Below are 15,121 nucleotides of genomic sequence, written 5' to 3'. Positions count from 1 at the left end.
CGTTATCTTAAGATTCATGTTAAGGATTTTAATCCATTTTCTAGTATATATGCCAGTATATGTCAAATAGGTCAATATTTTCAGCCCAGTTGACTGTCTTTTACGTATGCTGCTTTTTTAACATAGGGAAATTAAAATTGTTTCATACATAATTGATTATTGTTGGCTGGAGCTTTGTGCATCCATAAGGAGCAGCTTTTTCTGTGCGCCATTACTATTCCACGTGTTTTAAAATTATTAACTTCATTTAACTTCCACAATCCCACCGAGTAAGTACTATATAATTATACCCCAGCGACTGATTCAGAGATTAACTTGCCCAAAGTTATAACACTAGGAAATGGCCGTGCTGATTGCGAATCAAGGAGAGGCTGGGGGAATACAGAACCCAGAAGTGAAGTGAAATGAAATGAAAGAGTTAATCACTCGGTCGTGTCTGACTCTTTGCAACCCCACGAACTGCAGCCCACCAGGCTTCTCTGTCCATGGGATTCTCTAGGCAAGAATACTGCAGAGGATTGCCATTCTCTTCTCCAGGGGATCGAACCATGGTCTCCTGCATTGCAGGCAGATTCTTTACTTTTGAGCTACAGGGAAGTCCAAAATTTTGTTAGTGGTCACTAGTATATAGTGCGTGCTCAGTCGCTTCAATCATGTCCGACTCTGTGCAACTGCATGGACTGTAGTCTGCCAGGCTCCTCAGTCCATGAAATTTTCCAGGCAAGAATACTGGAGTGGGTTACCATGCCCTCCTCCAGGAGATCTTCCCGACCCAGGTATACAACCCGTGTCTCTCCTGGGTCTCCTGCACTGCAGGCGGGTTCACCGGGGAAGCCCATCCATCAAAAAAGCCATGTATTATACCAGACCGCTCCCAACCAACTGCTCTGCAAATGCTAGGATTTTCTGCCGAGAAGGAAACGCAAATGCTTCTAACCCTTGTCACCCACCGACCATCGCTTTCCTTCCGGGACCACTGTTGGCCCCTTGCCTAGACTGAGGAAGCGCGGAGCTGTTACTGGGACTCAAGTCACCACTGCACAAAGGGAGTGATGGCCGCAACCTCCCGTGAAACGGAAGTTCTTGCGAGTCACTTCGCAGGTTCCGGAGACTCTCCGAGAGGGCAACACCCCGCACTCCTGAATAGGAAGTGGTGTTGATTGCACAAAACTTCTGGACTACAGTTCCCAGAAATCCCAAAGGGGTATAGGACTACAGCCCTGCCTGTCTCGGGTGGAACTGCTTACGACTACACCTCCCAGAATCCTCTGCATGGTAGTGCTTCCGCCTTCCCTCCACTATTTCTTTTGGTTAAACTCAACCTGAGTCATTTAAGCACGGTTAGCATTTGGCCTTTTTCTTTTTTGTAATTTTTTTTTTCAAGAAGAAAAGTAGAACGTGGGGATTTAAAGGAAATATAGATATTTAGGGGGAAAAAAGAGAAGCTTCTCACATGTAAAGAAAATGAACACATTTTAGCAAGAAAGCTATGCCTATGACAAGAAGACTTCCTCTGTGCTGCAGTGGACGTCGACCTTAAGGAACGTGGAATCTCCGACTTGGTTTGACTCCACTGTCTCTTTATATATGCCTGTATTCATCTACTTCTTACTTTGCTGTCTAGCCTATACTATTTACTCCAAGATGCCAAGCACAAGGAGTTCCAAGCACAGGCCATAAGACAAACTGCCTCCTTGTTTCTGACAAATGAGAAGAGCTGCATGGGCAAAGAACTGGAGAAAATACTGTAATAGGGAAAAAGCCTCTTTCCTTGGAATTTTTTAAGTTCAAACTCAAGCTTTCCTTTGACTACTCCTATATTGTTCTTTTTGATACCATATATTTGCTATGAATATTTCTTTTCTACCAATCTTTTTAGACAAGGTGAGGTCATTATTATTTAGGGCTGGGGGATAGGTAAGTTGATGTGGGAGATGGAGTCCATATAACTACAACAAGTGAAACTATAGGAAGTATGTACTTAGCACTTTCCTCTGGGCAGGAAATAATTTAAAAAGTGAAACTTCTAAAAATAGTACATAAGTATTGAGAATAGTAACATGAAGTACTAAATACATATAGGTTAAATTCAACACTTATCAACATTATGCCACACTGGCTTCATGTATCACTTTAAAATTTTGTTACTAAAGAATTTTAAGGGCTTCCCAGGGGGTGCAGTGGTAAAGAATCTGCCTGCCAATGCAGGAAACACAAGATACGAAGTTCGATCCCAGGGTCAGGAAGATCTCCTGGAGCAGGAAATGGCAACCCATTCCAGTATTCTTGCCTGGGAAATCCCATGGACAGAGGAGCCTGGCAGGCTACAGTCCATGGGGTTATGAAGAGTCAGACGCAACTAAGCACACTCATAAAGAATTTTAAAGCAGTCTTTAACACTATCATTTCCTTTCAAATATCATATTGCTTAAAAATAATAATATTTTACAGTTGGTTTACTCCAGTCAGTATCCAAATAGATGAATTCATTGTATTTGATTGCTATCTCACCTGAGGCTCATTTATTCTAAAACTATATCCTACACCATTTACAGCCACCACCATCTCTAATGTCCTTGAACTGCTGGAGAAACAAAGATGTCAAATTACGTGTCTGAATTCTGGATTTGTCTATTGGCTTCTCGTACTTTTTCCTCAAAACTAAATGTCCTATAAGTGGAATTTTTATTTAAAGGCTGTCTTAGATACAGGTTCTTTTTTTTTTTTTTCCTTTTGGCAAAAACATGTCATAGAAGGGAATTGAAATATTTGAACATGAAACATATTCTGTTCAAACAAAGCCAATGCAAAGCCTGGGCAAGTTTCTGAAGAGAAAAACCAAAATAAATAACAGCAAATATGTTAAAAACACCTAACTTAAAACAAGGAAACCATTACCACAAATCACATCTCATGATCCTCTATATTACAGATTCTATCTTTGTGAAAGAAAAGAGAATATTTGGTAATCTCAGTTTTGAAGTTTCACATATATTAAACAGGATAAGATAAAAGCAAAGATTTTTCAGATGAGGAAAATAATCTGGAGAAAACATTTCCTATGTTAGACATATCCCTACTTGTGTTAAATCCCCCAAACAAACCTTGCAACAACACTGAAAAGTGAAATGTAGAGCAGTGGTGGAGGATTGGTCCCAGCGCCGCCCTGCATCCTGCTCTTGTCTATTTGGAACCAGTCTGTTGTTCCATGTCCAGTTCTAACTGTTGCTTCTTGACCTGAATACATATATCTTAGGAGGCAGGTCACGTGGTCTAGTATCCCTATCTCTTTAAGAATTTTCCACAGTTTGTTGTGATCCACACAGTCAAGGCTTTGGCATAGTCAATTAAGCAGTAGTAGATGTTTTTCTGGAACTCTCTTGCTTTTTTTTTGATGATCCAACAGACGTTGGCAATTTCCTCTACCTTTTCTAAATTCAGCTCGAACATCTGAAAGTTCACAGTTCACGTACTGTTGAAGCCTGGCTTGGAGAATTTTGAGCATTACTTGGCTAGCGTGTGAGATGAGTGCAATTGTGTGGTAGTTTGAGCATTCTTTGGCATTGCCTTAAAATCTCAGTAGTGAAATACAATGTTTATTTCTCATTAAAAAAAAGTCCAACACAGATAGCCACTTTTCCCATCATTCCAGTTTGGAAGAAACAGCCTACAAGATCAGCGCAAGTAAAGAAAAGCCTAGAGGACATCACAAGATGCTTTTGCAAAGGCCAGTCCAAGAAGTAGCCTAAATCACTTCTGCTCACACTCCAGTGGTTAAAATGCAATCACATGGACCCATCCTTAACTGTAAGGCCTGCTGGGAAATGGAGTCCTTACTGTGTGCCAGAAAACAGAACCAGTAGGAATATGAATATATATCAGTGTCTCTGCCACACCCTTAAAATATCACTTCCATAGAGCTTCTTGACTGTATGAAGAATATAATGGATTTGAAAACCTGAGTATGGCCTAATTCTTACCATACTAATAACACAGCTTTCATTTCTTAGCACTATTTTGAATGTTCTTAGCAGAGAATACATTTCTAGAGGAGATTCTAAAAACAAACAAAAACAAAAGCAAAAACACCTACAGGTTTTGGCTGGACTGAAGTTCTTGCTGGCCCCATCCCAATTAGAATTTCCTTCCTGGGCACACCCATTAATGGAAATTTGACTTCAAACTACTGTCATTGCCACAAACAGCCCATTTGTCAAGAATCACTTTCTTGGCCTATGACAGCTGATGGGCGTTTCAAGGAAGGTGTTGAGATCCACAGTAGTTTCCTGGAATGCCCTTAAGAAACATGTGCTTTAGTGCTGCACGCTGACATCATGGGTGGCAGCGTCCCTGTCCTTTGCTCCTCCAGCCCTCCCAATGGCTGAATAAGTGTCTATCATCTGGAACACCTAGAGTGGCTTCTGTTTTCCTCTTTGAACCCAGACTGGCTACATTTATAATGTTTCCATCCTCTTGTTCAGTCTTGGCTGAGTAAGAAGGTCCAAGCTATATACTTCCTGAGCCTTGTCATGCTCATGACATGCATAGTCCATCTCATCCCTATGAACTCTCTAATGGGCAAGAAGATATGAGTTACAACTGACACCCTTCCCACACTCCTTACACTTCTAGGGCCTCTCTCCTCAGAGATGAACATGAAGATCTGAGTTCCAACTGAAGCTCTTCCCACAATTGTCGCATTTATATGGCTTCTCTTGGGTGTGATCTCTCTGATGTAAGTGAAAATAGGAGCAGTAACTGAAGCCCTTACCACACACTTGGCACGTGTAAGGCTTTTCTCCTGTGTGAACTCTCTGATGAGTGTGCAGAACTGAGCTGCAGGAGAAAGCCTTCCTGCACACATCACATTTGTAGGGTTTCTCCCCCACGTGCACTCTCTAGTGAATGTGCAGGTGTGTGCTTCGGCTGAAGCTCTTCCCACACTCGTCACACCTGTAAGGCTTCTCCCCCCGTGTGCAGCTTCTGGTGAACTTGGAGAACGGAGCTGGAACGGAAGCATTTGCCGCACTCGCTGCATTTGTAGGGTTTCTCCCCCGTGTGGACCCTCTGATGGACAAGAAGGTTGGAGCTCTGATCGAAGTCCTTCCCACACTCTGTGCACTTATACGGCCTTTTCCCACTGTGGACCCTCTGATGGATACACAGGAGCAACCCGAATCCAAACCCCTTTCCACACACATCACAGGGGTAGGGCATCTCCCCTGTGTGGACTCGGCGATGGTTGTAGAGAGAGGACTCACAACTGAAGCCTTTGCCACATTCCATGCATTTATAGGGCTTGTCTCCTGGAGGGCCATTGGGATTCCTAGGAAGGTCTGAGCTCTGTTTGCAGCCCTGAGCCCATTCTTGACCTTCACAAGTTTTCTCCCCTGAATGGGTTTTATCATGAACAGTACGTTCTGAGCTCTGGCTAAAGTCCCTTCCATACTGATGGTGTTTATAAGATTTTCCTCCCGTTTGAGCACTGTGATGAACATGAGCATCATCTGCGAAGCCCATTCCAGAGTTATTACATCTGAAAGTGTGCCACACTGCATGGACCACATGACCATTAGATTGGCTTTCTTCCAAGATTCTGGGGTAAGGACCTGTGTCAGGCTTTTCCAAGCTATGATGTCTTGATTTTCTAAATTAATGGCATTTATTACATGCTTTTCATTTTCAGAAATCTGAAGAGATGCTTCTGTCCATTCTTCACAGAGGGAAATGTCTCCTAAATACTAAGGACAATCTCCTTGAAGATTCATAATAACACAATCATGACTCACGGTCAATTCACTGATCCTTTGGTTCCAAATTTGCCAGAACTAGAGCACTTCTGGTGAGAGGTAACTCAAGCCTTTTTCCCGAAGGTTCAAAAGGTTGTTTTTAATCCTGTCTTCTATGAGGAGAAAGAGAATTTGGCTAAGCAAACAAGTAGATCATCTATCCAAAGGCTCTGAGGATATGAAGCTGGGTGGGATGAGAAGTTGCCACTGGATCCTAGTTGTGTATGAAACAATTAGAAACCTAGTCATTCTAATCTGTGAGCTGCCACTCAAAAATTACTGACTGCAGATGCATCAAAAGAAATACTGGAAACAACGTATAAAGGAAGAAATTCACCTCTCTGCTATTAGAGTAGTCCATAAAAAGACTTCAGTCATTTTGCTAATTTGTTTTTAAGTAATGGATTTGATATCCATGACCTCTAAAGCCTGTAGTTTTTCAGCAATATTTAAAAATAAATTTATCTAGAATAACTTTGCTTCCAAAATACACAAGCTTTTATACTTTTTAAGCACATATTCCCTGTAAGACAACTTTAAAACTTAATAAATCTCTGTGCGGGTACTTTTGTAAGAATTATGTACATCTGTGAGGCTTTAAAGGGAGATGCACTTTTGAACACTACATATTGAACCACACTGAAGTGGAATGCACCCTTTCTATACTTAAAATTTGTTGTTCACTGTGAATTCATTTTCAGCCTATTCTTGGTTATTGCTGTTTCTGACTGAAGGGGTGAGTATACATCAGAAAGAAGCATCATAGCTACTACACCATGTGACTATTTATTTATTACATGATATGAAGTTAGAAGAACAAAGATATGTAAAAAACAAAACAAAAAACCCCAAACGTAAGGGGAAGGCTCCCATATGATTCATGTAATATATATAATAATGGAGTTCTGGACATGGTGAGAGATATAAAGGATCACAGAGACCTTCCAGGATCCTGTAGAAGCTTGCAGAAACAAGCAACAAGTCCTCTCTCCTAACCAAGTCCTTTCCTTTATATCAACTATTAAGTGTGATAGAACTATCATGTATATTTGTGTACAACCTGCACAACTGTACACAGCAGGCCTACAGCTGCAGAGGATTGAAATGGGGATAATATTATGAAATATGAAATATCCTTTTTATTTTCCCTGACGTTCTCTGGGTTTGTGAAGAGACAAAATCCATCAAGACCCTGCAGTCCAATTCCCAACTTCTCCCCTTTGAGGTTATTGCAGAATCTCTAACAGCCATGGCTAGGAGAATGGGCAGCGTGGAACTGTTCACAGCCTGGCACCCAGGGAAGCAAGATTGTATGAAAGGTTACGAAATAGAGGGTTGAAGATGGTCACAACACCGTGGCACCCAAAAATAGGCTTCACAAAATGTCACAAATATCATCTGGACGCTGCTTCTAGTTTAAGGTAATTTTCTGATTCATTTTACTGAGTGACTTTGGTTCATAAGGTGGTGTCAGAGGAAACAGGAACAGGCTTAAAGCAGTAGTTTTCCAACTGTTTGGACTGTATCCATAGCAAGAAAAGCATTTACACTGTGACCCAGTACCTACACAGAGACACGGACCAGAAACTAAAATACTGTGATCAGTTGAGACTTACCTTACCAGGTGCGATGTACTCTGATAAATCCTTTTGTGTTCTAGTCCATGGATTTTTTTTGCTTTTTTAAAAACTGCTAGCTATGACATGGTCACTTGATTTCAGGATTCACCAGTGGGGTCAGTCCTGCACATTTAGGCCAAGGAGCCCTGTGTACAATCTACGGACATAGCAGTCATGTCACCTCGTTATTACAAGCATAGGGATGAGGGTCAGACTGGGAGGTTCAAATCCTAGTTCCTCTGACAAGCTGGGTGATCCTGGGCAAGTTACTCATCCACTCTGTGCCTCAATTGTTTGCTCTGTAGAAGGGGGACAATAAGAGCAACTATCTCATAAACTAAACTGAGATCATAGATACCTGTCTGTATACAGGGCTCTGAGAAATTGAAGCTAGGATAGATATTGATCAGCAAGAGAGCAAATAAGCAGACACTCATAGTGTACTAACTACCAACCAGATCCTAACTTGGTTCCTTTAATACCAGTTTGTCCAAAACATTGGTTAAAAAAAAAGAAAACTGAAAAAAAAAAAAACCCCGCATTGGTTTTATTCTAGAGGCAACCAAGGGACCAAGGCCTTGGTAATGTGTGAACTTCCTCAGTCTTGTTCTGGAAAATATGAGGGAACAGGAGCCTGAACCATGTGGTGAGATCAGCGTAGGCTTGCCAACTGCATGAGATGCCCACAGGCAGGGGGCACAGGGCAGGGGAAAGCTCCCTCACCCACCCACAACTCACAAGGGACCACCTGCTCACAGTTATCTGCTAAAACTCATTAACTGCAGGTTGTCATCTGCATGTGTACCTCTTAGGAGGTTTCCCTTTGTGCTCCAACTGGAATATTCTATCCAGTTTGAAGCTGATCACTTGAGAAAATGGGACCAGTGGTTTGATGCTTAATTATAGGGCTTGTTGTCCTCACCAACGGAGACCAGGTTCCTGAAGTTCTCCAGTATCACGTCTTGGTACAGGTTTATCTGGACAGAGTCCAAGAGTGCCAGCTCTTCCTTGGAGAAGACCATGGCCACGTCCTTGAAGGTCAAGGTTTCCTAAAACATCAAGCACATGCCATGTTCATCATTTGTACCAATGACTCCTGGAAGAAGAGATACATTGGAAGCTGCTGTACCAGTCATTGAGTTTTTATGTTTTTCCTCCAAATCCTCTTAGTTCCCTGACCAGGAATTGAACATGGGGCCATGGCTGTGAAAGCATGGAGTTCTAACCCCACCAAGGAATTCTCCAAACCCTTGCTTTTTTTTTTTTTTTTTTTTTAATATTTATGTATTTGGCTGCCTTTCAGCATGCTGGTTGCACCACAGCATGTAGGATCTTAGTTCCCAGACCAGGGATCGAACCCACGTCCCCTGCATTGCAAGGTGGATTCCTAACCAAAGGATCACCAGGGAAGTCCCTTACTCTTGAGTTCTGTACTTATCTCTCATGGACCAGGGACAAGCAGCTCATCGACTGGCACTGGCAAGCAAACTGAACTTGGGAGCAGCCCTAAACCGGACAGCCTGACATTTCTGAGCCTGTTTCTTAATTTCTCCAAACGGAATAATACCACTACCTCTCCCAGCTGTTATAAATAAGGTAAAGTGCCTACCACACAGAAGTCACTCAAAAATTGCTGACTCCCTTTTGGAAAATAGAGATACCCAGCTCCTCAGAATGGACATGGCATTTAAGAGAAAGAAAGGAAACTTCAGCTTACCTGGAATTTAATCATACTGTCTTCCTCTTAGAGAGAGCAGGAGCCAGAGAAACCAGAACTGCAAAGAAGAGAGAATCCATGAGACCGGGGGTTTAACAAGTTGTGAATGAATATTGGTTCCTTCTGGACTGGACAGTTTTCTCACACGTTCTTTTTTTTCCAAGATGTCTTTTCCTCTCGTCTTACTCTCACCAGACCAAATTCCCACCTCCTCAAGCCCCTCGCCCACCAATCCCATCCCAGACACCTGTATAACTCCTATCTCTTTCTTCAAGCTTTTGGGTCAAACTGCCACATTTTTTTTAACATTTATTTTTTTGGCTGTGCTGGGCCTTAGTTGTGGCACACGGGATCTTCAGTCTTGATTGCAGCATAGTTGTGGCATGTGGGAATCTAGTGCCCTGACAAGGAATCGAACCTGGGTCCCCTGTACTGGGAGCTTGGAGCTTTAGCTACTGACCACCGGGGAAATCCTGCCATTAGGTTTTCAACATAATGAATTTGAGGGGGACACAAACATTCAGACTACGGCAGGTACCACTTCTCCTATGACAGCATTATACTGCAGTGGCTTAATTGCCTTCTGCCTCTGTCTCTAAGCTCAGAGAGGACATGGACTGCATTCCCTCATGTAACACATATTTATTAAGTGCCTACTGGGTGCCAGGCAGTGATGTGGACACTGAAGATACCACAGTGATCAGTGCTATGGAGCAAAAAATTAAAACAGCAGGGAAGGGGGTCTGGGAGTGAAACAGGGTGTTCAGGAAATGTCTCACTGAGGTGATACTTAATGAAGTAAGCGAGTGGGCAATGCAAGTATGTGTACAGAGCATTCCAGACAGAGGAAATAGCAAGTGCAAAGACCTTGAGGTGGCAGCATGCACATGGCTCAAGTGGAGTGAGTGTGGGAATGAGCAAGAGGGAATGGGATGCAGGTAAAGGGAGCCAGGTGGTAGATGCTATAAGAACACTTGAAGGTTTGGGCTGCTAGTCTCATTAGTTAGAAGTAATGGGAGGATTCTGAACAGAGGAGTGACATGTTTTAACTTAGGTATTAACAGGATCATGCTAGCTGCTGTGATGAATGGACTGCCAATTGGGATTGACATATATACATATATATATATATATATATATACACACACACATACTATTGATGCTATGTATGAAATGAATAACTAGTGAGAACCTACTGTATAGCACAAGGAATGCTCAATGCTCTATGTTGACCTAAATGGGAAGGAAATCCAAAAAAGAGGGGATATATGTATAGCTGATTCAGGGCTTCCCTGTTGGTTCAGGCAGTAAAGAATCTGCCTTCTATGCAGGAGAGCCGGGTTCAATCCCTCAGTTGGGAAGACCCCCCGGAGGAGGGAATGGCTACCCACTCCAGTACCCTTGCCTGGAGAATTCCATGGATATAGGAGCCTGGTGGGCTACAGTCCATAGGGTCACAAAGAGCCAGACATGACTGAGCGACCAGCACACACACATACACACACACACAGCTGATTCATTTTGCTGTACAGTAGAAACTAACACAATGTTGTAAAGTAACTATACTCCAATAAAAGTTAATTTTAAACCCCCACAAAAACAGAATAGACATACACACAAAGAATGGACTACCAATGAATAAAATTGGTTTTACTTAACAACAACAAAAAAAGAATGGACTACCAATGGTAAGAAGGGGAGAAGGAAGACTAGTTAGGTGGTTTTCAGGAAATCCCAGTCAGAGATGACGGTGACTTGGATCAGGGAAGTGGAGGTGGAGGTAGTGAGAAATGGCAGGGATCAGGATTTATACCAATGATCTGGTCAACAGGATCTGTTGATGGTTTGGATGTGGGCAGAGAAAGAAAGACAGGAGAGGAAACTTCAGCCTCAGTTACTGCAAAGACGGAGTTGCCCTTGACAGAGATGGGGAAGTCCATGGGAGGGACAGGTTTTGTAAGGAGGATCAGAAGTTCAGTTTTGGGAATAATAGGTTTGAGATGTTGAAAAACACACCGATATTCACAGAGATAGAACTGAAAAATTGTCCCATTTACAAGGGACAAAAGATATAAATGACCAATGAATCAACTTCACTAACAAAGGAAGAAAACTACAGAATTTTATTGAAAGGCCTGAAGCTCTGACTGCACCTTGGAGCTCACAGGGACTCCCAGGGCATTGGGGTCTAGTCTGAGGGGGATTTCCAAGGTCTGGCCCCACATAATATGTGCAACTAAGAGGAAAACCCAACTTTCCTATGCTTCAGGCATTTCCTAGCTAGTCAACTGGAAAATTGTTCCCAAAATATTGTATTATGGAATTTTCTAACATATACAGAGGCAGACAGAATAGCACAGTGAACCCCCATGTACAAGTCACTTGGCTTAAACAATTATTAACATGTGGTCACTCTTGTTTCAACTACACCTCTACCCATTCCCCACATATTCACATACTATTTTCAAGCAATTCCGTGACACATTATTTTGTCCATACATATTTCAGTAAGTAGTGCTAAAAGATATGAAATCATCTTTAAAATGTTGATATTACACCTCAATAATTCCCTAATTTTATTAAATGTAGAGTCAGTGTTCAGATTTGTTGACTGCAGTTTAACAATTTACAATTTGCTATGTGTTTTATAATCCTCAAAGATAGCACTGTCTTCATACTGTATTTAGAGACATACTCCTGGCCCGGACACACAGAGAGGGATGTACAGTTTGAGTTGCCCCCCTATTTCCAGAGGCCAGAACTTCCGCCGCAAAGTCAAGAATGCCTCGCTGGAGTCAAGAGCTGCCACACCCCAAACGCAGAAGCCTTCAGAAACTAAGACTCCAAGAATGTAGGATGCTGAGCTGGAATCGCCCCTCAGCCAAAACGAAGAATGAACAGACCAAGCTGTCCTTCCTATCAGGGATGACCCAACTGCTTGGGTCAATTCCTTTCCCCATCAGGGAGGGAGAGTGTGTGGGTGTGTGTGTCGCTCAGTCCTGTCCGTGTCTGACTCTTTGCCACCCCATGGACTGCAGCCCGCCAGGCTCCTCTGTCCTCTCCAGGCAAGAATACTGGAGTGGGTTGCCATTCCCGTCTCCAGAGGACCTTCCTGACCCAGGAATCGAACCTGGGTCTCCCGCATTGCGGGCAGATTCTTTGCTGACTGAGCTACCAGGGAAACCCTCCGCGTGAGGGGCGCATGGCCCAAATCAGCATCTCCAAAACCTGAGGCCACGCCCCCTGCCCCCCTCCTGGGTTCAGAGATGCACGTGCTAAGACTGACACCAACCCTGACCCGGAGTGGCACATCCTACAAACCTGCAGGGGCACCACTTCGCAAACAAGCCCAAGCTTCCCACTCTGGATCCCATTCCAGGGAGGTCGGGCCGGAGCCCCTCACCACTCCACCTCGGCAAGGAAGTCCTCTTATCGGTCACTAGTCCCCGCTTCCATCGCCTCCCATTTCATTTCACAAGGTCGGGTTACAGTTTCACAACCCTCACCACCCCCCATACACAGTGACACCTCGGAAGGGGGCGCGGTCCGAGCCACACTCACCTCAGCGCCCCAAACAATGTCGCCCGCAGCATCCGTCCCGGACCATGGCGCATGCGCGAGGTAGCCTGTGGACTACAATCCCCAGAAGCCCCTGCGCGGCACTAGGGGCCGCGCCAGGTTGCTCGTGGTTCACGATGCTGCAGGGCCCACCTGGACTCTATCTTTATAAAATAATAACAACAATCACAGTAGCGATAAAATAACAGCGAAATGTTAATAATTTTTTTAAAATCTCTCTCTACCCAAGATAAAAAGGAAGAGTGAAGAGTCAATGTCTTACCACCTAAAAATAAGCACTTGTTATATTTTAGTGAAAATCTTTAAGGGTACTTATTCTGTAGACATATCCTTTAATTTTTGTTTGTTTTTGTTTCAATTGTTTATTAACTGACCAGGTTACCAAAATAATCCTGGTAGATACTTTAGTTCATCCTTCTAATAAGCCTGTTGATCTGGTCTTCCCTGTTGCCAGCATCTGCACCTTCTACAAAATGGGTGGTATTTTTCTTCACTCCACCTAGTGGAGAAGACAATTTAAAGGGCCACAGGAAGTTGTTTGCTTCTTTGAAACGTTTTCCAACGGTATAGATCTCATGAATCGGATCCTCCATGCAGACGATGCCATATTTCCCAAGAGATCGAGCAATCAATGCGTTGTCTGTCAGGGTAATTCGCTTCTTGTTGATTTTGCCATAACCACGCCTGTAGATCAATTCATTTACGGACCTCAGATTTGGGTACCCCCATGCAATGTATGGCTCCACAATTCTCAGCATGTTAATTGATGCCTTGTTGAGTTTCACAAAGGTGCCATTGAAGATCTGCCGGAGGCGAAGGAGCTGCAGCACCTTTCGAACCTTCAGGCTCACACCGTTGATACCTCTGATCCTGATGACAAATGCCAATTTGGGTTCCGCGGGTACACAGAAGTTGCCGGCTTTTCGTGCCATCCTAGCCATTCGAATTTCAGTTCTGTACGTCTGTCTGTATTTCTTGTGGTAATGCTTAGCTTTTTCATAGATAAGCTTCCTTCTTGCCTTTCGAAGCATCTTTTGGGCAAACCTCCCTCTTTCTCAGGCGCTTGATCTTAAGCTCTGCGAAATTCTTTTGCTTTTCTTAAGGGTTTCTGGCACAACAGGAACCTTCTTTTTCTTCTCTTCTGCTCCCCCCATGGTTCCAGCTGGGAAAGAGGCTACCCTTTACTTTTATAAACACACAACTTTTCAATTAAAACTTACTTCTCTTTTTTTCAGGGTTTGTTTCCATTTAAGGAGACTCTGGGAAATCTTCCACAGGAGATCTGACATAACTCTGTAATTTTCCCCTTAAGAGAAGCAGAAGGACGTATGAACTAATCAGTAGGTGCTGTCCTTTACCAGGGAATTTGGGGAGTTTGGGGTTCTCTTTAAAGAGATACATTTCAACAAATTATGAAAACATGGAAAGCTTTCACATTCTCTTTGAAGTCTCCCTTGTTGGGACTTAATGCTTTTTCTCATTTTAAGATTTCTATTAAACATCTTCATTTTTTGATGCCTTAAATTTGAATTGGGATTGAACTGGGCCGTAAAATTAAATAAGGATTATATTAGAGCCTATAATTCTGACCTATAGAGAAAGAGTCAAAAGCAAACAGAACACCCCCAAAATGGATAAGAACCACCTCTATCAGCTCTAATTCTAGATTAGACAGTTGGTGATTGGCAGGAGCTGAAGGGATAACATTCAACGATAGCTTAATGTCGAAACTTGGGGCACACAAAGAGAACGGTGAAATAAATGCTTTGAGCCTGTCTCTTGTCATTTGATGTCTTGACATTTCAGTTTCACTGTGACTTTTTAAAAAATCTAGTAAAAAAATAAAATAAAATAAAAAAATAAAAAATCTAGTAAAATCTGCCAGAGATGAGTCACCCTTAATTATGGCAGAGCCTAACAGTCTTTTTTTATCAGATGGAGAGAAGCATGGTTCCTATAGTATGCCTCAGTAATATTTGTGATAAATAGGTAGATTCTCCATTTCTGAATTAATTTATCCTCTTTAGCCCCTCCTCTCTAACCTCATCTTCCATTACTTCCTCACTTGCCCATTCTGGTCCAACCATGTTGGGCTTTGTGCTATCCGTCAAACCTGATCATTGTTCCTCCGCTGGTATGTTATTTACCTCAGTGGCCACAAAGTTTGCTTCACCTTCTTTATTCTTTGCTCAAATGTTTCTCTCAGTGAGGTCTACTATTTAAAAGTGCAACAGCCCCGGGCGCTTCATCACCTGCCTCACCCCACTTTCCCTTTCCCTTCTTGGTACTAATCACCTTCTAAGATGCAGGCAAGCATACCTTGTTTTATTGAACTCCACAGATGCTGCGCTTTTACAAAGTGCAAGTTTGTGGCAAGCAAGTGTATCAGCACCATTTTTTCAACAGCATTTGCTCAC

The 15,121-nt window shown here is 42.8% G+C and overlaps 1 protein-coding gene and 1 pseudogene across 2 annotated transcripts; both read right to left on the bottom strand.

Annotated features, from left to right (window-relative positions):
- Positions 1–1,354: 1,354 nt before the first annotated feature.
- Positions 1,355–14,010, bottom strand: ZNF285 (zinc finger protein 285). The gene is given in 6 exon segments (XM_081515936.1): positions 1,355–4,964; positions 4,966–5,902; positions 8,331–8,457; positions 9,126–9,183; positions 12,687–12,847; positions 13,925–14,010. Coding segments are annotated over 2 exon segments (876 nt in total). The 5' UTR covers positions 5,521–5,902; positions 8,331–8,457; positions 9,126–9,183; positions 12,687–12,847; positions 13,925–14,010; the 3' UTR covers positions 1,355–4,643.
- On the bottom strand, positions 13,041–13,858 carry LOC145515464 (large ribosomal subunit protein uL30 pseudogene; annotated as a pseudogene). The gene has a single exon (XR_014060892.1). The product of XR_014060892.1 is annotated as a large ribosomal subunit protein uL30 pseudogene (transcript).
- Positions 14,011–15,121: the final 1,111 nt, after the last annotated feature.

The sequence above is a fragment of the Giraffa tippelskirchi genome, chromosome 7 (assembly GCF_054371585.1).
Source record: "Giraffa tippelskirchi isolate mGirTip1 chromosome 7, T2T-mGirTip1v1.2.pri, whole genome shotgun sequence".
NCBI lineage: Eukaryota > Metazoa > Chordata > Mammalia > Artiodactyla > Giraffidae > Giraffa > Giraffa tippelskirchi.
Note: the sequence above shows the minus strand (reverse complement) of the source record. Positions and strands in the feature narration are given on the sequence as shown.